The following is a 26,036-nucleotide window of genomic DNA, read 5'->3' on the forward strand; positions in this document are numbered from 1 at the left end:
CACTGGCTTTTGTCTTTTGGCATTTACTCTCAATGTGGGTATGTACACATTCTTGATTCATCAAACCCCTGTCCTCTTGCTCTCTACCAAGACACAATAAAATGAAAAAATAAAATTGTATGAAGAATCTTGATCAAACCAACAAAACATATTTGACTTTTTAGCCATTAAAGACACTTTTGTAAATTCTTAATGTTCTCATTGCTGTTACAGATAGTTTGATATTCCTCAAGAAAAATACTGTTTAAGATAACATTATGCACTTTGCCATCAAAATATAATTACACAATAAAGTCATAACTGTAGCCACATGAGGATAGAACCATACCCCATCACATTTTCTAGCTACACTAGATGAAGCTGAGAGGCCTCAGTCACCAAAAACTAACATACACTCTCAAAAACATTACAGACAATATGTTACAAGCTAACAGCAGCAAACTGTAATAGAGTGCACATTTCATGTATCATATGTACAAAATGTTCTTTTGAGAGGCGAACCACCATACACCATAACAACCAAATCAATCTACAAAACTGATCTATACCTAGTACTGAACATGTAGAAGAGAAAACAGTTTGGGCTGATATGTCTTTGTCTTTTGCGGATACTCTAACGAATTGTGATGGGCTTTTAAATGAGTTAAAATGTTTAATAAATCTTGTTCCATATAGTGCATGTTAGTTGTCCATAGTGACATATTACAGATCAACACTTTTAGATCAACTAAACTAAAGCAAGTTGATTAACAGGATGACTCAAAACACAGTTATGCAGAGACTGATCCCCTTTATCGTCAAAACAGTGTTCAGCACATTGGCAGTCCATTCAGTGAGATGTGCACCGATTGCACACATTCCAAAGAAGTGAATTTATTCACATGGTTATCAGATCACAGGGTTTAACTCCAAAAAAGATGAGTTTTTCTAAGTGTGCATCTGATTTTTGAAGTCACCAAATTGCCCCCACGAGGCATGGAAGGCAAATGAGCTGATATCTCAGCACCAGCTTCAGGAGGTCTTTTTTTCAACACAGCAACAGTCAACATAGATTCTTCAGATATAATCCACTGTTGTCTATTATCTCAGTGCTCCTACCACACTGCGTTGCTCTTTTCCACTTCAAGAAAAATGTAGGTGTCACACTCTGGAAAATGTCTAAATTAAAGTTCATGAGTTGAATCACTTCTTGAGATAAGAGTGTCGATCCATAGGCCTCACATCCTACAAAAGGTAGAAACTTTGTAGTGGTAATACTGTTGGTGTAAAACCAATGACTAGTGCAAGGAGCATACTTGAGGGGTGTAAGCAGGTGAGTTCAGCTGGTGAGCTTCTAGCAATGGCATTTGAGTCACTGGACTCATCCAGTTGATGGTTCTGGGGGAAAAGACCATAGAGTGTTACAATGATGCAAAGTGACAGAATAAGTGAAAAAATACTTTGAAATGTATCTTTTTTTCTTTTTTTTTCTGTGGCCCTCACCATGAATCTGAGATTTGGACTATAGCCCTAAACATTGGCTGGACTCTTTTTCTGTGTGTGTGATTCTATCCACTTTTTATGCACATTTTCATTTTTTGCATTAAAAAACCTGATTCCCAGAAATTTGAAAAGAAGTTGAAATATTGCAAAAATGTTTTCACTCTTGACTGAGATGGAAAATTTATTGTACTGATAAAACAAAATGTGACAATTGCAGTTGCTTAAAAAGGATAACATCTTGAGCTAAGTGCATATTTTTGTTCTTTGATAACCAAATTTAAAGGATTCACCTCAAAATATTTGATGTTTGGTCTTATGTTAAAAATAGACTAATATTGTTTTTTTTATTGATATTAGATTATTTTGTGATCTTGTTTGCGCTCTAATAGGAACATTGTAAGGATTGAAGAGAATAAAATAAGTCTTACCACACACACAGTCGTATCCACTGTTTGATTTGACACCAGTTTTTGGGCCTAGAAGGAAGAAAATAAGAAAGACGACAGGGAAACATTAACTTCGATTCTTTTTTTTGATTGGGTTTCCCTCTCTTTCAAGATCACACATTGACTGATGGTGGTACAAAGATGCTATGAAATATATATGCATCTGACTGCTTCTTTGACACTGTCAACCATTTACTTGGTCTCACTAGTGGGATGAAGAAATTGCCTTGGCCTGGAAGTTTAACTGTGGTTAAGGAAAGGGCATAGTCTTTAAAGTATGACAAGGCCAAGCAAAATCATTACTGCATTAGCCTAAACTCTCACTGTCATGGTTGTGAAGAAAAAATACTCCAAGATATAAAATTTATGATAATGCTTTCAGTTCCCACCAATTCCCACAGTTTAGACTTACATGAACCCCTTTGTGTAATCATCCTCAAGCAATTTATGTAAGGTTCAAGTGCCTGTGTGTGTTTGTGTAGAAGTTTGTCTTTGTGAGATCCTGTTTGTGCAGGCTGAAGGTTATGACAGTTTAATACATTAAAACTTTTCTCAGACCGCTACAAAACCTTTTCAGCAACACATAAAAATCCCCACATACATTTATATATACACACATACACACACACACACACACACACACACACACACACAAATACACAAATACACACAGATACAGAGATGGTGTACAGAAAATGATAAAGTGACTCTACAGTGGTTTTGGAACATAATAAACACTCCATGCATTGGTTCTTAAGTAGAGAGAATTCTATGAGGCAGGATTCTGAGAAGAATGATTAATTGCTCTATAGGAGGTCTTTCCTCCTGGAGGATGTTTTCACTGGCGATAAATCATATTATCACTATTAAAAGCCAATATGATAGATTGTCTTGCTTAAAGTAATGTGATATGATCTCATTTAAAAATATAGCCCTATAGTATTTATCAGGGGAAAATCGCAGTGGTCTGAAGTGTGTGTGGGTGAGCTCAAAAAGTACCAAAGCAGCTGCAGGATCAAAAAGCACATTTAAGCAAAACATGCAATTTACGATGTAAATGTCAAAATCAGCACGTTAAACAGACTTCCTACAATTGCATTTGATATTTCAAAACTAATATCCATTTGCATGTCATTATCTGTCACTATTTTTTAAAGTCACATGGTGGAAATTTTACGGGTTTACAAATGTTGAATTAAATGAGTTGGATCTGAAAAATAACAAACTGCTTCATCTGCTGAGGAAAATTGTGTGATATGATCTAAAACTCCAGTACATTTACTAAAAGGACATGGTGGTAAAATAGTTTTGCCAACTATTGTTTCCTAAGTCAAGAATGAACTTTTGACCTCTATTTACTGTGTAAAGCTTGAGTTTTGTTGAGATACTATCAGGGCAACTCAGTTTACAGTAATTATGCAGCTACTTTTGAAGTCATGATTCATGTTCAGTGTAAATGCAGGAGGTAGAGATATGTTCATTGAAGTTTGTGTCTCATGCCAGCAGTCAGCATTTACATGTTTATTATTTAACAATCAGTGGCTATATTTGTATCAAAGTTAATATGGATTTAAGTAAATATAAACCTCAGTCTTTCCAGAAATTGTGTTTTGCCTCATCGTGACCAGGCTGTGGCCCCCATGAGGACTACTGGTCCCGACAAGGTCCGTGTTTATACTAGAAAAGGTCGCAAAGTGGTAACAAAAACGCGTTCAGACACACACACAGACACACCAGCCCTTAGGGCCATCTCTGATGTTACTGTGGCAACCAATTAGCTTTGACACGACAGCTTTGGAAACTCTGACTCCACACTGATGTCTCATCTTTCTGCCCAGGAGGGGGGATTCTGTGCATGCCATCATAAAACCGTCCCTGATCCATCAAGGTGACAGAGTCAGACGTCTGACACTCAGACAGAGGCTTTGAATAGATCTCTACCTGATGTTTAGGTCTCAATTTTGATTCAGGCACTTTGTTTCCTGAGTTTTGAGAGGTTTCTGATGCCTGTAAAATTTAGGCCAAAAAGCCACATTTGTTATTGTATGTAAAAATGTAATGTTTGTCCTTTTGCTTTACCTTTGAAAGTGTTTCTTATTGTAGATGACAGGCACAGCCATTAACTGCAACCAAAGTAATAAATACTTACCTCGCCAAATGCACTGAGGTAAGCATGTATTACGAAAATTGAAACTAAGCGTAGTTTGTTTTTTTTTTCTCACTCGGATACCTTTAGTTGGTGACATTTTAACATCAAAAATTATGCAGCGATTTCACCTCTTCTTCCCTCTCTACTTTTATTTTTATTTTTTTATGATTTGCAATTTATATTTTGTAAATGTAACTCAGTGTTGTAAGAAGTCAGAAAAGAAGATACAACCTGTATCTAACCACAGAAACTCTACTTTTAAAATTCTCTACATTTAGAACTTCACCTGTAAGGTCCCACAGGCGTGATATAACGAATCTCCATCAAGATCCAATTTGGTCATGTGTGTCAGTGCGTCCATAGCATTACTGGTTCGCTCTTTACCCCTCCGGGTGATGCTAGGCTCAACTATAGTTGGCTGAATCGGAGGTTGGGGTTGCCAAACTCCAACATCAGTACCGTTGCCAAATGCCTGGATGGCGTTACCTGCAAGAAAAGAGTGTGTTGACTTGTGACGTGGTTGATCCTGTGCATATACAGAATTTATGCTTTACTAGACAGAATATAGCTAAATGGAATATGACAGGAAAAATGACCGAAAGTAAAAAAAAAATACTGTAGAGAAATGATAAAATATACATCCGGTGTCATGACTGATTCAATTGCAGAATGTTATAAATACATGTAAGAGGGCATTATACACCTCTGAATGCCGTTGTCTTGTTTTTAAAAATGTAGTCTGGTTTCTTCCACCCTTTTCTTGGAAATATGGCCCAAAACATTTCGTTAATGTCCAACTAAAAGCTGCTTAAAATTGATACTTTAGATAATTGGGTAGGAAAATAAATGACATGACCTTTCTCAAGAGCCTTTTTTAAAAGCTGTGTCTGCCTTTAATTGCTATTATTCACAAAGCTGTGTGAAAATGAGCTTCTTAACTGCCTGAAACACGGAAACTTCAAAAATAATTTATGTTATTTAATTTTCCTCGTCATAAATATGTCATTTAATCGAAGATACGTTACCATGAGCAAAATATAATGTGGGCAAAAACTCCTTTTTGTATTGATCAAAAAACTTTCTGGAACTACTCTTAATCATACAAAGGCCTGAGTTACTGTCAAAGCAATGTAGAAGATCTTCATTAAATTAAAATTGCTCTGTTATGTTCTGAAGACTTTGAGTTAGACTGGTGAAATGCCAGTGAATGCCAGTCATACTCACATGAGTGAAAAAACAAAAGAAATGGTCATGTGACTGTTGCTTATCCAACATTCAAAGTAACAGAAATTGTATTTGATCGGGGAACATGTCAAAGACATGATACTATTCCTGTTTCAGGGCATTATCTCCCACTCTACAATTTCAACAGGCCAGTTTAAGTCTAGACAATACAACTGGTCAATCTGACCTTAAGCAGTAAATAACCATGCAAAGCTGGGGGAGGAATTCATTTATGCAGAATGCCTGAATGTGGGAACTCACGTAGGCATCGATTGTTGGTGAAAAACTCAGCAAATTTATCACAGTCTGGCTTGCTGTTCCCACTGCTGCTGCAGTCGCACCATGGTGACAGGCTAATACCAAGAGATCGCACATAATTGGGAGTCATCACCGTACCTGCAGCATAAAAGGGAAGAAAACCACTATAAGTCTTTATAACTGTAATCCTGTTATCACAGTTGAAGCCCTCTAACAGGACTCTCTTAATTTAGTTGCTCTGACTGAAATTTGAATGTTCCGGTCAGCCAATCAGGATGAGATTATTCATTGTTATATGGAGCCATTACCCCATTTACAAAGCCTACAGAACTTGCATTGCATTGTAGGGTACCTCATTGGAGACCTGCGTTATAATGTGTAAATGTCATTCTGTTTCACAAATGCTTTAACATTTAATAAGGCTCCCATGGGGTAAGGGGTTACACTTATTGAATCTACACTCTCTCTTGACAGTGACACAACAACCTACTGCATCGTGATTATAAACCTCACTGACTTGTACAACATCCCCCTAATTATGTAGCATGGCCAGTGGTCATGTCTGTTCCACAACATGCACATTATTCAAAGAAGTGCTAATGTCAACAAAGGTGGCACACCACAGCTCCGGAGAGTGTTGTTAAAAGTGTTTTCAGGGCTCCTGTTGCTTACCACCCACTGGGAGTCAACAGTGGTGAGGAAGCTGGGGGCACGTTGTACTTCATGAGCACAGAGTCGAATGAAGTTCGGCTACTTTGTCATCCTGATGTAACCAAACAAAGCTGTTGCTTTTTTGTAGGGAGCATGGGGTTGAGTAGGCCCATACTTATTAGCTGTGCAAGTACATGCAGATTTTTGTGTGCAGTCAGAGATGAGTGGTTAAGCCAGGGGGACCCATTAGAGGATGTAACCTGTGTGAAGTAGAATATGAATGAAATAATAAAATGTCTGCCTGTTGAGTTTGCAATTGGTCAGTGTTGCCCCGCACTCAAATCTCATTACGAGAGCTCAGTGGGACATCATTTTTCCTTTCTACATAATGAAACCTGCTGATGGAGGAAAGGCTGATCAAAAGGACACGCGCACGGTGCTGTGGTCTATGAACTGTGAGGGCATGTACACTCTACAGATAAGCAGTTTATTGACTGTGATCTTAGCTGTCTGGCTGCCAAGTTGATGTGATGCCTTAACCTCTGACCTCTGATGTATGACTTAAGAGGTCCATGGCTGTATGGTGACTGCACAGTGGTAAATCATCACTGTTTATTGTAGTTTTAAGGATTTGGCTTAAATTCCGTGCAGCTGTTTTAGAAGAAGAATAACCTTTTGAATGGGTTTCTCTTTGCTTTTGATTTAGGAAATACAAAATCTAAAAAAAAAATCGAGATTGGAAAACAATACAAACAAGTTTGATACCTAAAAGTTTGACTTACAAATAATGCTATTGACATTTTACTGAGTTTCTTCTATTAGGACATTTTATTTTCATTCCTCGCTGCAAGCTCATGTGAATAGCAAATTTTTTTTAAATATTTTAATGGAGAGAGAGAATAACTTACCAATAAGACCTGAGTAAGACAGCAGGCAATCAGCGTAGTTCTCCCTCAGACAGCCGGATATGGAGCGAGCTTCTGGTTGACAGTTGCTGATGAAGTCGGCCAGCCTCGACCTAGAAACAGTAGAGAAATTAGGAATTAGAGCTGCTAATTTCCTGATGCTGTTATTGGATATCAAGCTTAAAGTGAGCAAAGTTAAAGCCACCAACTGACTAGCATATAAAAAATCAAAATCAGTGTTTCCTTTTCCTCGCTGGTAGTTTTCACACTCGTGCAGATAATTTAAATTCAGCTTAGACATTTAAAAGTGAAAGTATAGAATGTGAAATATAGAATTAAGAAACTCCTTCACTGAATGAAAGACTGCTTATCTGCTATTTTTCCCCAGATTATACAGTATACTATAACCCACTATACATGACGAATCTTACAGGCAATTTTATGTCAATTAAGTAAGTTTCCACTTTCTACTGTGCACTGGACAAGCAATCATCATGTCTTAAAATAGACCATCTGAATTACTACTGAAGTTCTCTCAGGTGATTTGCACCTACTAGAAATTAGACTTGGTTTTACAATGATGTAGATGAGGAGGAAGACTTTTTTAGTTAAAGTGTATTAAGGATTTCTCTGTGCATTCTTACCTGCAGATGTAGTTGGTCTTGCATGTGTTCTGAAGGGACAGACAGTTTGGTTTGTCCTTATCCTCGTAAGAGCACACAGGTACAATAGTTTGTCGTCTGCGTTCTGCACATGCTGTCTGGTCCACCACTGGACAGGAGCAAAACAGCATCCCATAGCTGTACTTAGTCGGAACCTTCATATTGGAGAGAGAAAAAGAAGAAAGGACACATGTAGACACAGGTGGTGTAAGAGCCTGGAGGGCAAAAAAAACTTTCACTTCCTCCTTGGTATTCAGTGATATCTACAAAATTCTCTTCTATCTTGAAAATATCAACTTCCAGTGCAGCTAGCACCTGTACTAGAGTTGCTGAGTAACTCACCTTTACCCTGTTTATACAATAAACTATAGTGGCAAAACGTGAACATAGAGACCACAGATCCACTAACCAACCAACCCCACGCTAGGGTAACTGAGGCCTTTGGAATGAAACTGGATAGAAAATCATCTTAATGTGAAACTGCACTTAAAATAGTATTTATCCTTTTGACATTTGACACCTGGGTGTTGGGTTGAGTGCCAAAGCAACAAAATCAAATACAAAAAAATTATGCAAATAGCTCTCAGAACAAACATGTACCTTGTCAAAGAACTGTCGTAGAGCTTTGTGGCATTTGCGCTTGTTGCACACCTCAGAGGCAGATACCCTGCTAGTGCAGGGGTTGATGTAAGCTGAGCGGTACTTCTTGCATGTGTCATTCAGGTTACAGGCTTTGGCAGCATTCAAACAGTTGTTCTCCTTTGTGGATGCAGGCTCGACTAAGAGAGAGGAGAGAAGCATAATTTCATATTTCCTTGTTGCTTTTTTGTGCAGGTTAAATTGTTGTTGGAGTGGCATGAATTAGAAATATTTGAGTGTTATTTGACCTGAAGAAGAGAAAGAAAGGCATCATGACTTGCATTGCAATTCTTTAAAGGGATGTAACATTAGTAATCCTCATTTTCTCCTTGTTGTACAGCTCTATTACCTCTGGATGTGTCCCTGACGTTTTTTTTTGTTATAAAAAGCAAATATATAAAAACGGTTTAATTCCATCACACCTCAGAAATCTCACATCTCCACTTTTATCCACAGTTCTAAGCAAGTTTGGAAATATGGATCAGTTATTTTGGAAAATGCCATCTTACATAATTAAGGAAGATAAAATAAAAGCAATTGTGTCAATATAGACATGAGTATTCATCCCACAGTCATAACCAGAAGAAACTTAACTCCTAAATTTGTCCCCTATGTCTTTTTATGTATTATAACCAATTTCTCACTACGTTATACTAGAATTGCATCATTTACTGCGCCTGAAACAGCAAAAAAGCAACTGATTTGAGCTTTGCTGAACTCAGTCATGCTTTTATTTGCAAACACAAGTGAATGCAGAAATATTTTACAGCGGATTCATTACAAATTATTGCACCAATTTGTTGCTCCATTTGTTGCAATTGCTTGGTTACACATTTGAACTCTAAATTCTCTGGCTGAACGTTGTACTTGAGGTTCTTATCAGATTCCTCTCTCAGACCTCATTAGGTCTGGCCTTTCTGATCAAGCTCCTGTATGTGCACCAGAAAGCCACGGTTAGACCACACTGCACAGTCACTTCAAGGTGACATCTCATCTCTTTGAATTAGACCAACGCTCAAACCCTTAATATTCAGAGCGTTACCAGAAAATACACTAGTCATATTAGTCTGTCCTGTTGTGTGTTTGTGTGTCTGCTTCTGTTTCCTCCTCACATCTTACACATGTAGCTGAAGGGTGATTTGGTTTCTCCTCATCCTTACAGAAAGCACAGAAATGTACTCCCTGAAAATAAAACACAAACACCTGCTCAGACACAGTGCATTTTCCTTGCCTGGAGTTACATGAACCGAGCCACCCATCTTTGCTTCCATCCCAGTATGCCTTTCCTTCCATCACAGCAAAATCACTCTGTGGCCAACATAATGACTCTCACATCTCATTTTTCTCATTTGTTGTAGTTAAAGTCCTTCCTGCTCCGCTGACTCCTGCACAGAAACACAAACTGAATCTTCAGCCTCGGCATGGAAGAATGAATTCTGTAATTCTGCCTTTTGAGGTGGAATTGAAGTTCACTGCACTCTTTCATGCACCACAGAATGAGCCATGATTAAATCTGAATACATTCTTGAACCTTGGGTTAATCACATATTACAAAACCCATTACTTACATCTGACAAGTGCCTAGAGATGTGGGCTGGGATCCTGTAGTGGCTATTTGTGGCTTTTGGGCCATAGGTGTGACAGTTTTACCTCAAAATGCTTACATTAGTTATATTAAAAACACACTTAGAAATAATAATAAAATTCTTACTTTGAGGATTTGGGTTAAAACATGGCTGTATGTATGTATGTGTTTGTGTGTTCGCATGTAGCTAAACTCGGTGTGACTTAGGAGGTTGAGTAGGTCACAGTATGACTCCATAAAGACGTAACACCCTACGGCAGGGAAAAACCTTTTCTATCAAGAGCACTTTTGCATTTAATAAGCTAATTCTATTTTCTCATTTTCAGGAATAATTTCAGTACAAACCATGTTTCACTGTGTCTAAAACCACATTCAAGTTAATGGGAGAATCATGACATTAAGTTCAACAATTACTTCATTCAAGTCTCCCCAAGAGTACATGACGAGCGTCATGTTGTAAAACAGCAGCAAAAAAGTGATTCTGTTACTTAAGAAATTTCCTGTAACCATAGTTATATGTAGTTATATAAATAGGGCTGTGGTGAAGATTGCTGTTAATAGTTGACTGTGCTTTGTTGTGTGCTGTGCTGTGTTGCACAATGATGGTAATCATCTGAAAATCATCTGTGCTTGTTTCTGTAATCCTCTTACTGTCTCTGTTTCTCTGTAAGATACTGTGAAATGTCTTATTTAATTTGATTTACACACAAAGCCCACAAGCTGCAGAAATGTGATTTGTGGGTAAAATCATATAACATAACATCATACCCTGTGAAAAGGCCAGCTTAAGGGAAACAAATCTCACGTAGCCTTCTTAAGTTGCACCCCTTGAGCAAGGCCACCATGTTGTTATTGATGCAGAGCCAATGTAGAAAACACTGGAATCTGACCCTTTGACCTCTAACAGGTTAATACAAAAGACCTTTTGAAGGACCGCCAGCCAGGTAGAGTTGAACAAGAATCTCCATAGAAGAGGTCCTATTATGGTGTCCTGGGGGGGCTGCTTCAGTGAAGGTAAGAATATGAGAAGCAGAAGTCTCAGTTTTTGTAATGCCCTAACTTATGAAACACTAGTGAAAGGTTGGTGGTGTATTTATCATATGTCCCATGTGCAATGTTCTAATAGATCAGTGAGCTTATCCATATTGTGTAAACCTATTTGACACATTACCTATATCTATATCTGTGTTTGAGATGTGGCCAAAGAGCTCTCAAGTACAGGAGAAGGCAGCACCCAGAAAAGGTTTGATTCTGCCTTCTACAGTTTTGTCTGCTCAGCTCATAGATAAAATAAACACGACACTGGGACTGTTAGACATTATCATTTAGTCAATTAATCCTTTGTCTTTAAAAGATCAAGAAATAGTAAAAATATACATGGCATTTTCCCAAAAATCAAGTACAAATGTTATTATTATTTGTTTTGTCCAAGCAACAGAAAACCAGCAATTATGCACATTTGAGAAGCTGGAACCAGTGATTTTTTTTTTAACCCTAACACTATTTTGCTTAGAAATGATTATTGATGATTGAGCATAGTTTACCATTTGATCATATTTGCAGATTAAATGATTAATTATATTATATAATAATGATTATTATTATAGTGGCTGTTTAATATTATTGTCAATTGACTCATGAATAAGTTACTTCAAAGAGCTGAACAATAGCAAACAATGCCACAAATGTGGACCATATTAGGTTTTATGCCTGGTGAGCAAATGGATGCAGTACTGTCCAAGTTCCCTGGTGGGGTCAATCCAGAGAGCCTCATACACCTCATGCATCAGATACTGCAGTCCTCTTATTTTCTTTGGGATATGTTTAGGGATGAAGGCTTAGACAAATCAATCATCTCTTTACACAGGAGACATGGAATAAATTAGACCATTAAAATGTCCTGGTCAATTGCCACCAGAAAACACAGGGTCAGTGAGGTCAGAAGCAGTGGAGCTGGTTTCAAAGAACTCCTTTCTCTGTAGGGTTTAATTCCAGTGTAGCAGTTCTCGATTGCAATGTACAACCAGGAAATTGCTCAAGTTACTCTTTTTTCTGTGAATGCATTCTAAGAGTAGGAACAGGAACATGTAGTTATGCAGTTGCCCTTTTATCTGCGTATAACATGACTCTTCCCATGTCCAAAGAATGCAAATTATGCGAATACAAAGTATTAGTGTGACCCTCAAACCTCAAGAGCAAGCTATGTGGCTAGAGATCAGTGCAGTCAAAAGTGTGTATATTATGTATATTTAACATATTATGTTTTCCTGTCTCTTCTTGATACCTGATTCTATGCTAAAAATGAACTAGCCCAAAAAACTCAAAACCACAAAATAATTTCATTACAGAGTTTCCATTTGCTGTCTACATAATGGTCCAAAATCAAAGTCCTTCACAATGTATCACTGCTTTATTCAATCCTTCTAAACCTACCCCTCCACTTAGTGCCCTCTTTGTCATCTCCCATAATGGAAAGAAAACAGCAGTGGTCAGAGCCCTCTCCTTCATGGCACCCTGCCGTCTATCAGGCTTCCTGCCAGCATTACTAAATCCACGCCAGTGTCTCTGTATTTATGACCAGACCCAAGACCCATTTACTAAATGCACCCATGTAATTAGCAAAATCTCACTTAGCTCCTACTGCGCCAGCTATTTCTTTCTTCCATTTTAATCCTCTAGACAGTCATTCATCCTGCATTGATTTAAAAAAAGTAGTAGTTCAGCATTGCTGATGTCTGACATATTCACCATGATTCTGATATAAGCTCACAAGGATGCTGATGTTGGACTGTGGGACTCGTGAGGACCATAAAACCAAAATTCATGTAGCCAAATTGTCTCCTGAGAATGAAAATCCCTACTGATAAGGTAATGATGTCGGAAAATTACAATATTTAAAGATGCTGGGAAAATTGCCTGAAATATTCATCCTCATAGTGACAAGCACACAACATCCTTTGGAAGTCAAACTACCCTTTGAAGTTTCAGGTTTTATGGGCACATCCTGCTATGTGATAACATCTCCTCCTGCAGATCTGACTCACTGGTTGTGAAGATGAGGTAAAGTAATATGACTGGACATATGGCGCTACTGTGGGTGCAGGATATGGGAGAGAGAGCAGGGAAAGAGGGTGCAAATCTCTTTGGTTGCACCTGTCATTGCAGGGCGGGAGTCAGACATGTGGATGCCCAGGGGCACTTTTGCTTTCTGTTTTTCAGATAGTGCGTTATCCACTCAGATCAAAGGAGATTCCACTTGGCCAATCAATCAGAAATATAGCTTTCTCATGACATGCAAATTTGCTGTTTCACCATCAGCAGTTAGTTAGATTTTACTGTAGAGGACTTTCTTCTTTGTTCTTCTTTCTAGCTTCCTACTTTCAAGCATTAGTAGTTAAAACCATGAACCTGTATATTTATGCACCTGTGTATCAGTTTGTGGCGTGTAAGAAAAGCCTGAGGCACTCAGATATTTTTGAATTTTGAAAATGTATATGTCACTGACACGTATGGGAATGTGTGCTGCTGCTTTGCATGTAGATGAGGGTCTCCATTCTGCAGTAATGCACACATGTCACATCACATTTTGAGTGATTAAGAGTGTTTGTGTACATACGTTTGTTTGCGCATGTGGGTGCAGGGTGTGGTTGGCTTGCATCAAATAATTCCATGCCCGACCAAAAACATTATCCTGCGTCACCTGCAGCCTACAGCGTTTCATTTGCTTATCTTAAAGCCACGATTAGCCATTACCCGCATCACTCATGGTTGCATATCCACTTGGCTCCCTGCACACAACTTGTCATGGCTAAGCCATCAGGTACACTCATCTTGGTGAGGAATTGCTACTCCCCAAGCTGCTTTACTGAGCCTTCATCTTCCAGTAACATTTGTGTCAGACTGGCAGGAAATGCTGGGAGTGGGTTAGTCAGTACATGAATGACTGTGTGTTTGTTTTGCCTTGTTTTACTATATTCAAGGGGTCTGAAAACTGGGAGCCCACTCTGATTGTGGGGTCTGAAAGCTTTGTAGGGACCAAAATAATGGACACGAGTTGAAGTGGCTGTTGGTGTTGATGTTAGGGTTGGAATTAGTTGAATGAAGGTTAGGCGTTCAGTTGTGACAGTTAAGGGTAGGGTAAAGTGATTAAGACAAAGGTGTGTGTGTGTGTGTGTGTGTGTGTGACTGTGTCTGATCTTATTTGCTTAATGACGTTGTTGGCATGATTCATAATATTATTTATGATTTGCATGATGAAGCTAATTCAAAGTGTCAGAACTTGGTAGAAAAGTAAAGAAGACTTTTCCAGGTATGTTTTTCTTCAACATTACAAGTCACATCCCCTCCACACAACTGAAAACTAAAATGATGTCTTTTCTCAGTAAACCACTCATGGCACAGGCTGAAAATAGTGCTGGGCTTGATATGAACCATCAATTGTCTATTGTTTTAATCATATAGTAATTGATTTAATCTTGTGACACAGCATTTGGCTGTACAGTAAAACAAATTAATATCAGATTTCTCCCTGCTAGATTTTGAGAATTCATGAATTCCTGTTGAAAAGTACAACTTTAGCTTTCAATTTTAATACAGTCCAGAGTGAGGGACATGAGCTATCGACATGAGATTTCCCAAAGCCAAGCCAAATTTGATGCTGCATATCAGGAAAATGGCTTCTTTCTATTGTATTTCATTCAAGTTTTTGTGTTTCCCTCTAAAGTCATTTAAAACATTTTGCTGTTGCGTTCTGCAGGGAGTGGACATAAAAACACCTGGACACACTCACAGTATGCGGCGTGCCATGTTAGAGGGGTCTTGGATTGCATTTTGTTGTACAAATACTGGTATTATTGTGTCCACCCTCTGTAGTTTCCCCCTGTGTACACAGATCTATAAGTGCTTTATGCAATGTTCAGATATCTCATGTTATATAAAACAAACCTACTATACTTTCTATTATGTAGAAGGCAAAGCTCTGAAATACAGTATGCTTGCTAATAAATATGATAAAGTTTTGTTTGCCTCACTTCATGCCACTGAATGCTTACGTTTTAATATTTGATTACTAAGCATATAAGTGAATTTCAAAGTTATAGTCCACAACTTGGGTTATTGGGTTTTGAGCTCCCTCTGGTTAACTCAGCTGGAATAAATTGTGTTATTCTGCGGTTAGAAAGGGGCAGAACGAAAACAAAGGAGAAGCGTGTGAAAGGAAATGCCTTCAGATGATTCGCTGATATGGCCGAAAGCAGTCTTGTGTAAAAAGGATCAACAGATTTAAAGTGTTTTGTCTACTGATGGCCACTCTGATGTTAAGCTGCAGCAGTTTGCTCATATATGCACAGTTCACAGGCGGACTGGGCCAGCGGCAGACGACAAAGACTACTGAGGATTAATCTGTTGCTTCAGGCAGCGAGACCCACTGAATTATTCTTGAGATTTTTGCTATGGAAAATCATCATGCCAAGCCTCATCTCTTGTTCACTGACTCAATTCTCTGTAAGACTACTGATGAGCCATGAGGATACACTGGGAGGAGAAGGGGAAGATACTGGGCTCAGTGGTGGGGCCAGTACTAGTGACATAGTGATGAGTGTGGCTGCTTAGATGTAAATTGAGTAACTAGCTCAAGGGTTTTTTCAAAAACTTCTGACGTTTGTCACCCTGAAACTGAAAACACTTATGCCGTTAAGACCATGTGCTCCAATTTATAGTGGTTATTGCATGGAAACATGAGTGGAGGAGTTTATTGATTAAAAATTAAGTAAAAGACATGTCTCTGTAGAGGCATCACTGATTTCCACTGGCATATTCCTAACTTTGAATTGATTTGGACTGTTTTTCCTTTTCAAAGGTAAGCATTGAGAATAGACTGAAGGACAAAATGAAAAAGCTGAATTTATTCCCTTCCTCATTCTTATGTACACTATGTGCTGCCCCGATAATCCTCTTGGAATCTAATCAGTTCTCATACCAGTAGTGTCAGACTTGCTATGGATAAGGAGAATCAGTACATCTCTTCTCTAAAAAAGTATCATGCTTATGAGTTGAGAATGTGATTGTATAAGCAGATATACTCTGCAACAATCCCTGCTATCTCAACTGTAGGGGTGGGATTGCAAAGAAGCATAAGCAAGAAGCTGCAGATACATTTCTAACAATCCAAAGCTGTGTGTAGCAGAGCATAATTTAGTAATGACTGAGTTTTACATGTTGATGTCCTCTGGAACTGCAGTACATTCTTTTTAAACACACAAACATGGTTTGTGGTACAGAAGCTCTGTTTTTCCTTTGTTAAGGGCAGTCTTGTAGTCCCATCATTCTCGCTGTCTGCACAACAGCTTGTGTTACATCTCTGAAAGGCACTTGTTCATTGATTTTATAAATGATGCAGCATTTAATTTCAGCTGTTCCTGGTGACTGTATTTTAACTAGTTATTGGCTCGCCTTTTAGTTTGAATTGATAGTGTTATAAATACATAAGTGAATAAGCTTTCCTACAGCCATGAATAAAGAAAAGTCACTTAATTAAGGTAGCTCTCAAATCAGAGAGGAGTCATCCAAGTAGTCTAGCATGAGGAGTAGGAAACTGATTAGCCAGGCCAGTGGCATGGCTCCATGAGTAGCAATTCTGTCTTATGGACATTTATTTGTCCTTCCGAAAAAGTCAGAGGATCACCACAGACATTGCAAATCAAGTAACAACAAAGTAAAAAAAAAAAATCAATTTGTCCAGTACTTGCAAATGTTAGGATGCTAAATTAAGATTGTGAACATGGTAAACATTATACTTGCTTAACATCACCATGTTAGTATTGTAATTATGAGCGTGTTAGCTTGCCTCTGGCAGCATTGGCTCAAAAACAATGCTGTGCCTAAATACAGTGTCACAGAGCTGCTAGCATGGCTCTTGATTTCTTGCTGCTAGATTTTTTTTTTAGAAATGAGAAACCCATCAGGTTTTTATAAAATATTGTTTGTTGAAATTAATTTGGGATAAAGATGGATTACATTAAAACAAGCACTTGTTTTTAGCCAAAAAGGGAGCGTTCATCTTAGCAGCTGACCCATGGGATACAGTATGGATCATTCTATAATGGATCGCATCTGCATTATTTTACACTCTGGATTGCCTGAGGCCTGACTTAGTTGCAGACAGGAATGAGGTCACTTATGGCAAATGGATTCCTGATATCTAACCCATTAAGTGTTTTTTTATTTTTTTATTTTACAGGCCCCTTTAGCTGTTTACACACTGCTATACATTAAATTGGTTACTCAGCTCCAGCTCCAACACTGCACCCAATTTATCATGCTTTCCTAATCTAGGTGATTTCTTATAATAATAGCACCTAATAATGATGAAAAACACAATTTAAGATGCCAGGGGTCTGACTTTGATTGAAGACAACATTAGCAGCAAATCAGATTTTCAAATATATCTTAATCAAGATTTTAACATTTCGCATTTGTTCAGTGGGATTCCTTAGATTTTTGGGGGTCTGATCTCTCATTTAAGCTACATCAAGCAAATGATTTTGTCGATTTAAAAAAATGACCAGAACATTTCAAGCTGCTTTTTCTTCGTTTTGTTTTACTACTAGTCCCATTATTTGAAAGTGTCATGAATCCATTGCACAGGGACCAATCCTGGTTAGATGCAGGAAGAGCTGGCCCCGTAGTCGACCCACAGTGCTCAGAACGTCTTAGTAGGCCATCTTGTTGAGAAAGAACAAGGAGTAGAGCTACTTTCATCACCAACCCCTTCCATTCCATCTGAGCCAAGCAAGCAGTTTGACAGTTCAGAACTGAAATAGGTGAAGGATGTGGTACGCAAAGCAAGAAGGCTCATCAAGGCTCGACCAACTTTGCAATCTTCTTGCTGAGTGTTGAAGCAAAGATCTTCTTCAGCATAATCTCAAACAAACTCAGCTCTTACCTAGCAGACAACAACCACATTGACATCTTAGTCCAGAAAGGAGGAGCAGCAGAAATGTCAGGGCGTCTGGAGCGCACTGGTATGGTGATACAGCTAACCCAAGAGGCCAGGGAGAACAAAGGCAATGTGACAGTGCTGTGGCTTAACCTGACCAATGCCTACAGCTCCCTCCCCACACGCTGGAGCAGCACACTTTACATCATATACCAAGCAGACCGCATCTGCGACTATTACAATAACTTCAGCATGAGGGTCAACACACGACTCCGCCGTAGTAGACTGGTAGGCATCGTCACTCATGGCAGGGCCAGATTGGGATCTCTCCCTGCCCCTCACATGAACACCAGAAGTCAAGAAAACCGGCACCTGGTACAGCAAGAGGTGTGGGCAGCGATGGACAATGTAAGAACAAGCAGAGGTGGTGGTATGAAACAAGGAGCCTGGACAAAACAGAACAACACTCTTGGGGGGGAAAAAAGGTGACCTGGAATTCTGAGCCCCACCGAGTGAAGTTCTTCATCCAGGCAGTGTATTACGTTCTACCGAACCCAGCTAACCTCCACACACCAACATCCCCACTGAGCTCATGATGTTAAACACTCAAGCACATAATGAGTGGCCCTAGCACAGGGGACGTATCAATGGTGCCATGCTCAGGTTTTGAAGGTCATGGCTCAAAACCGTCAATGAAGGGAGATGACCAGGCACACCCTTTTTACGAAGCTCATCAACTTTGTCAGCACATTACCTCCACCACCCTACATCTTGATGTGGTTATCTGGTCAGACTCCACCATGCAGGCCATCTATTGGAGCTGACGGTGCTGTTGGAGGAAAACCTGGATGAGAGAAAATAGGCCAAGTGTGAAGATCTTATCAGTCGCTAGTTGTTGCCAGCTGGACACAAGCAGGGGTCTGACCAGCCTCTGCTGGCTCACCTGGGGGAGGTAGTACGATGTTGAAAGACCCGAAACTCCCGATGATCCCAGGAACATCACTGATGTTGTTTCCAGCAGTACCAGAAGATATTTTTCACTCACCAGTCTTGCATTGCTATACCTATGTATGCATTGCGTTTGCACCCACAGCGAAGGGGGAAAAATCCAAATCTTTCTTTACTTTGTTTGAAATACAGTTCACCATTATGTCATCGCATATGGAGCAGAGCCACTGTGATACGCTAAGTGGATTCAGTCACAGTGAGAGCCAGAGAGAGAGAGAGAGAGAGGGAGAGAGAGAGAGAGAGAGAGGGAGAGGGCCAAGGAGGGAGAGAGAATCAAATAACCATTTTTTTCACTGAAATGGTAGCTGGCCAGTGCGGCAGACGCCCTCCTCCAGCCAGAAAGCTCAGCATTGAAGAGTGCCAGCGAGTGCTGCTCTTCTTGTCACAAACACACACACACACACACACACACACACACACACACACACACACACACACACACACACAGCTCTTGTTTTATCAGTGCCATTGAACACAGACAGATGGTTAATTGCTCCTCTGTGGATGTGTGTCTGATCTCAGCAAATCTAAATATGGGCCTGCCTAGGTGTATGCTCCCAAGTCCACCTGCACTCCATTGACATTTGAGGACATGTGTATCCACAAACCATTTCTGTTTTTTTTTTTTGTTTTTTTTCTTGCTTTTTTTTAAATTGCAGGCATTCAACTCTAGAAAGCTACTGGATCTCAAACAACACAGGCTCTACTCTAAAAGGATGATTAATTCAAAACTAGCACATAAATGCTACTTCCAGCATTAGTACTGTGACAGTGGAAAAAACATGCAGACCTCTCATCATCGCTTTGAGAGCTGAAATATACTAAATTACTCTGCTTTGTGTATGGTGGGTCACAGTGGCAAATAAAAGCTTTTGTGATGGATAATGGGCGTTGAAAGCTGCAGCCTGAAACCAGACAGCAATAGAAAAGAGTGGTTGTTAAATAGTGACAGAACTGTAGCGGTGATGTTGTGACTTCAACTGGGTTCAAAGCATAACTGAGCGATAATGGCCGTATGTACAGTGACTTAACTTTGCACAATATCCAACTTAAACCTGAGGAATGTCAGCATTGTAAAAGCAGCTTCTTACCAGCTATGATGGGGGCCAGGCGGAAGATATCTGAGAGCCGGCTATTGACTGGTTCATACGGGGAGTATTCCAGCAAGTCATTCCCTGCATGGGGAAACAGTGATTGTTAATTGTGTGTGTGTTTGTGTGTGTGTGTAAAAATGTATGTGGTGTGGCTGAATGTTATCTGATTCTCTTTATATTACATTATAAAATCAATTATACTGAATCAGTAAATGAATAATTCCTTTTAATTACACATATTGATAATGAGCGCTTATTTTCTAGATTATTAATATGTTGTCATGTATAGAACCTGTGAAGGAGGTTGACCTCAGGTTCACTTAGTAACAAGTACAATTATCTCTGTTACATGGGTTTAACACATCTGAGAACAGGCATAGCATGTGTCAGTATAATGAATCTGGGGCACCATGGTGACATTTGTCATGTATTTGTTCAAAGAGCTTGAGTTTCCAGCTTGATTCTATAAGTAGACATGTTTATTGCAGCGTGACTAAGATTCACAGTAAGTAGTACATGTGTTCAGCGTTAAAAGTGGTGGAAAGTAACAGTAGCCTACATTTACTCAAATAATGTACTTAAGTTCAAATTTGAGGTCCTTTCCTTGAGTATTTCCCTTTAAGCTACTTTAAACATCTGCTCCTGCAATTCAGGGGTAAATATTGTAGGATCCTTCTACTCCACTGCATTATCTGATGGCCATCTCTTTTCTAGTTTTTTCACAAACAAAACATATGAGTTTATAAAATAATCCATAATTACTTAATAAACTACCTTTTTAGTATATAAAGTAGCTCCACTTTGACTAACTACAATGAAATCCTGCTTAATTCACATGAAGGAATCAGTGATAAAGACAGGGGCCATTCTACCTGCACAATAAGTACTGTACTTTTCCTTTTGATAGCCTACGTAAAGGACTTTTTTTTAACAAAGGAAGAAATTCTGAATACTTCTTCTACCATCATATACTTTTATAGTGAGCTTATTAATCAGTCAAATATAATTAATCGTTCGCTCTGAGTCATCGCATACCCTGTAAGCTCTGAAATATGCTCCAGAAGATCCGGAGACAGTTCTTCTCCTTCTTCATGCCTCTTCTACACCTGCAGTTGTACAAGGGACTCTGCTTCATGGCATCTATAGCGCTGCGGCACTCGCCCTGCGCCTCCGGACCGGTGACCGCACTGAAGTTGCTCTCCCTCCCCGCCACACACTGCCTCATCGTCCGGTACTTGGTGCTGCAGGAGTACTCCTTGAGACATTGTTCACTGGCCTTTACGCAGTCCAGGCGGGCGGACCGGGAGGCAGCGCCGCTGTCACCCTTCAAGGTGAAGACTGAGTCTGGGAGTTACAAGAAGTGAGTCAGAAGAGATTTGTCTTCACCATGTAAACTAATTTGTAGACATTTCTCTGCACACAATAGACTTCCCATCACTCAGTTATCATTATTTCATTTTTTTTTGGCAGATAAGCAAAGATGCATTGAGTATTAGTCAAACTTTCTGGATCTTGAATGTTCACATCAGAACAAAGGAAACATCTGTGTTTCCATATGCGCCCGTTCCTCACTGCCACTGTTTGCTGCATCTATTAAACTGAGCTGTAAAGGAACAAGACCAGTTTTTACATATAACATTATAGAAATTCAACAGATGAATTCGTCACTTACCCGGGAAGGACAATATAATGAAAAAAGTTGTTAAAATCATTGCGCTAGGAGATTTCGTATCTGGTTTGAAACAGATGTTTCTAGAATTAAAATAAAATGTCAAGAGAACTTGTCACACAGATCCACTTTTCTTCAATTTGCACATAATATGGGTTCAAGTGATGATGCATCCTGTAGATCCAACCGTAAGAATCCAAAACTCTCGAGCTGAGTCCAGCGGCTAAAACCACATCGCGCGAAGCTGCCGGAGTTTCAGACGATTTAAAAACCACAAGTGAGACACGAAGAAGCGCACCGATGGAGCATTTCCACTTCTCTCTGCTCCCATCAACTCCTCTGTTCGTCCGCTGCTCTGTCTCACACACATATACACACACACACTCACACTCACACTCACACACACACACACACACACACACACACACACACACAGCGCGGTGTGTTTGAGCCGACACGGGAGCTGTCAGTGGGTTTCAAGACAAAACTTTACGACCAAAAAGAGTCGGTAGAAATCAGAGTAAAGCCTTGAACCATACTGTTCAACTTAAAGAAGACATTCATCTAACTTTAATTGTCCATCATAGTCACAGAAAGGACTGAAAGCGTATTTGAATTATACATCCCAAAAAACTGGAAACAAAAATGCACTCCGATTTGCAACGCCGTTTGATCCGGACTGTTCTCCACTCTGATGAAAAACTGAGGCTCGGGATGCAGCGCGTGAGGGCGTGACGTCATGCGACTATGCGCACAATAACCTTAATAAAGCCATTAACAGCATCAGTTTCCGTCAAACTGCTACAAGACAGTCAGGAGCAAATTGATGGCCAGCGGCAAGCAGGTTACATCTGTAAGAAGATTCCAGCTGAACGGAGCTCTCTCATTAACTATGAGGAAAATCAACATTTATAATAGGTCATTATGTATTTATGTAACCCGCAGGCCTGCAGAACATGAGAGCTTAGCAGATTTAAGATATATTTCCTATATGGAAGAGCTAAATTGCAACAATTTTTAAGTGTCCCATTATCTTTTAAAGTCTTTAATTGCCCTCTCAGCTCTTCAGTATGAAGCTTTTATAGCCAACAGTAATCCCTAACCCTTCAATTTAAAGGAATTGGTAGCCAACAACAGTTTTTTTTTTTTTTTTGTAGGATGTTTAAAAGTTTCATGGTATTTCAATCCATGGAATTGAATAGCACAAATGGTAAGTGGAATTGGGGAGAGGGGGGGAATCATATTGCTTCTTTATCTGAAATTGCAGTTACCATATAAACTGTGATAACTGTTGACAGAGCTTTTTCTATCAAAGTTTGTTTTTCTGCACTGGAAAAAAACATTAGATTTAGAGAATGAGTGAAAAATGAGACAGTAGCACTCAAGAATTTACTGGGTAGAGTTTTGGGATCTGGCAGCTTGATTGGCAGTTCACAGATTGTGCACAGTGGAATATATATTGTGTTTGATTGCTACATTGAAATGTTATGTACAATATAATCTAAATGAGCACTTTCTCCGCTTTGGAAAATTTTGTGTTTCTCGTGTCCCTTAAATCTATAGGAAAAGATTTGCAAGAAACAATGAAAACTCATTACTGTAATAGAAATCTCATTAATGCATACATGTCCTTCTTCATTTGTGCTTGATTTTGTTCAAGTCCATCCATATGGGACCAAATGTAGCCTGCTACAGATGTCACGTGACCTTTATACACAGATGCTGCACAGCATGCAGGACATCTATAATGTATGCTGCCTTGCTTAAGGGCACCTCTGCAGCTGTTTCTCATTGTAATTTATAGTGAGAGTGGCCACACACACACACACACACACACACACACACTTCTGCTAACATCAAAACAAATAAAATATCAACTTTAAGGGAAAAAGAGTGGTGGCCCACTTCACACAGCAAATGTCATATACTGCATTTAATGAGTGGGCATAATCTACAACATAGATTGATCAAAAGATGAGATGCATCAAGATCTGGGTGGCTTACCACCTTCAATGAACAATTTCCCTAGGGGGAAACAGTGCTTTGAAAAAAAACAGTTGAAACAACGATGTCATGCCAGCTGTCAAATTTACAGAACAAAGCTCTTTCAGTGCCAAACCAACCCTTCATTTATTCATTATCCTTTTTGTTCTCTTAAGTTTTTCTTAGGCCACTCTGCTGCCCTCAAGCAGCACCAACATTGTCTTTTGTATGTGTAGAAATAATAAAACTAATCATAGGTTAAGAATAAACATGCGGTTGTATCAAGTTCACACACAGGTTCACTTTTTTTATACCGTAGAAAAATGAAGAACAGCAGCACTTTTGACAGACTGTAACTTTCTTTGAATGTAAAAGGAAACAAACAAACAATAGCTCTTAATAACCTTGTTAAAGTCAGTTTAGAGAGGGATCCTCACAAGACTGCTGAGCACGCATTAGGCATAGAGACGGACTTGGATTTTATAAGGCTGATTGTTTTGATTTGGCCCGAGGAAACTTCCCATTTACCAAATTGATATTGTGAGGTTTGTAATAATTAATTAGCCTGTGATTGTTTTATTCATCTATGGTATTAAATCAGTGAAAGATTTTGAAAAAAGTATTCTTATTCTTATTGTTGTTGTTGTTATATTATTGATTTTTTTTCCCCCTTTAGGTTTAGGGAAAATATAAACATCTAATACTGTATATGAATAACCTGTAGAGAGTTTGCTAGTAAATGGAATCGATTGGAGCAGGATTGATTAATCAGTTGTGAGTGCCCAGTGGATTACATTAGTGTCATAATAAAAACTCATCCGACAAGATGTAATTCATGTCACATTTCCATCTGAAGTAAAAGGCAGGCATTAAAGACATTGATTTGTCTATTTATTGTGTATAAACTAATGCAAAGATGAGAAGGCTTCTGTGCAGCTTCAGATTTAATCTCACAACAGCTTCAACAATGTACATTGAACAGCTCTCATTCTGTCCTAATATAATGTTTTCTTCTGCAGTTTATATTGAGTTCTATTGTTAGCCACATGGCTATTTGCTTTGCCATTTCTAATTAAGTGTTTGTGATTATTGAATGACGCTTGTAAATGCACTGGGCTGTTCGACCAACAAGTCAATATCTCTGTATAGGCTCAACTGTGTGAGTGCCTCAGCTCATAGATAGCGCTAATTATTAAGCATGTATTTGCAACATACAATATTGTGCTTGTTTAAGTGGTTAGCAGAGGTCAGTGAAACCTTTGTTCACATTTACAAAGTTCAAGGATTTATGGTTGAGTAGGAAAATATTATACAAATAATAGGTCTGTTCATTAAGTGTTAACTGGCAGTGTCACCACCTCATGCCTCCACCACCCAGTTAAAGTGTATCTATTTCATAAGAGATCTAAATAACCATAACATGAAATAGTGTTATAGCTTTCAGGATGTGATTGATTGCTGTTGGTTAAAGCCCCAGTGGAGGGTGAGGAAGCCATCAGTCGTTCAGTTTCCAGTGACAGTAGCTAAAGTATTTCCTGCATATGATACATCCTTCTTTAACAAATGGAAAATCTATACAGAATCAGCCACAGGAAGAGGCTCAAGCTGCCAGGCACCTCGCTCATATCCACATCAGGACTCTTTATTACCTTGCAAAAGCTCTCTCTCAGCATTATCCATCTCCGACACTTTATGGTGATCATTCATTTGATGTGTCCCCCAAGAACACTGAAGCCTTCGCCACATGAGAACACTTGCAGGATGAGATTTATTAGCGGGTAATCGATATCATTGTTCTGTGTATATCGCAAGATCAACACTAACCAATTGCTGGGTCCTGAGGCCAGTTTCTGCACCTCTGACAGGAAACTTATGTATATTGACTTATACAGTCAATTAAAAGTAAGCATTTTAGTGTGTCTCTCAATTTAGCATAATTGTAAAAAAAACAATAGGACTATAAATGCACCTTTTACAGCATCGGACAACCTTACAGAATCAATGACTCACCTCCTGTAAGCTTGAGGTAGTTGGTAAAAGCTGGTTGTTGGCTGCCTCTTAGAGAACAGCAACTGTCACCTGGGTTACAACGGGTTCCAATGGCGACAAGATTTCCTGACATAGAGAAGTACGGAAACCTCAGTATAAACTTCTCAAACCACTCCTGCAGCATATCCCACTTCTCCACTGTCCATCTGTATGCTCACTGTGTTCCAAACAAACATGGGCGTGCCAAAATATGGCTAAATACACTGCCTACATCTATGCCAAAAACGTGAATGGCATGGATGTGCAGGAGGAACACGAAAATGGAAGTGTGGAAGCTGTGTATTTAGCCATGTTTT

At 39.1% G+C, this 26,036-nt stretch overlaps 1 protein-coding gene across 1 annotated transcript; it reads right to left on the reverse strand.

Annotated features, from left to right (window-relative positions):
- Window positions 1–172: 172 nt before the first annotated feature.
- gfra1 (GDNF family receptor alpha 1) lies at window positions 173–21,773 on the reverse strand. Its single transcript, XM_022743267.1, has 11 exons — window positions 21,712–21,773; window positions 21,075–21,383; window positions 20,037–20,120; window positions 8,378–8,556; window positions 7,760–7,932; window positions 7,119–7,228; window positions 5,563–5,697; window positions 4,364–4,563; window positions 1,911–1,958; window positions 1,292–1,377; window positions 173–441 (listed from the first exon to the last, which is right to left on the reverse strand). Exons 1-11 carry the CDS (start codon window positions 21,749–21,751, stop codon window positions 375–377), a joined length of 1,431 nt encoding a protein of 476 aa, XP_022598988.1. The 5' UTR covers window positions 21,752–21,773; the 3' UTR covers window positions 173–374.
- Between the last annotated feature and the right edge of the window lie 4,263 nt (window positions 21,774–26,036).

The sequence above is a fragment of the Seriola dumerili genome, unplaced genomic scaffold, assembly GCF_002260705.1.
Source record: "Seriola dumerili isolate Sdu_G_001 unplaced genomic scaffold, Sdu_1.0 BDQW01000068.1, whole genome shotgun sequence".
In the NCBI taxonomy this organism is placed as follows: Eukaryota; Metazoa; Chordata; class Actinopteri; order Carangiformes; family Carangidae; genus Seriola; species Seriola dumerili.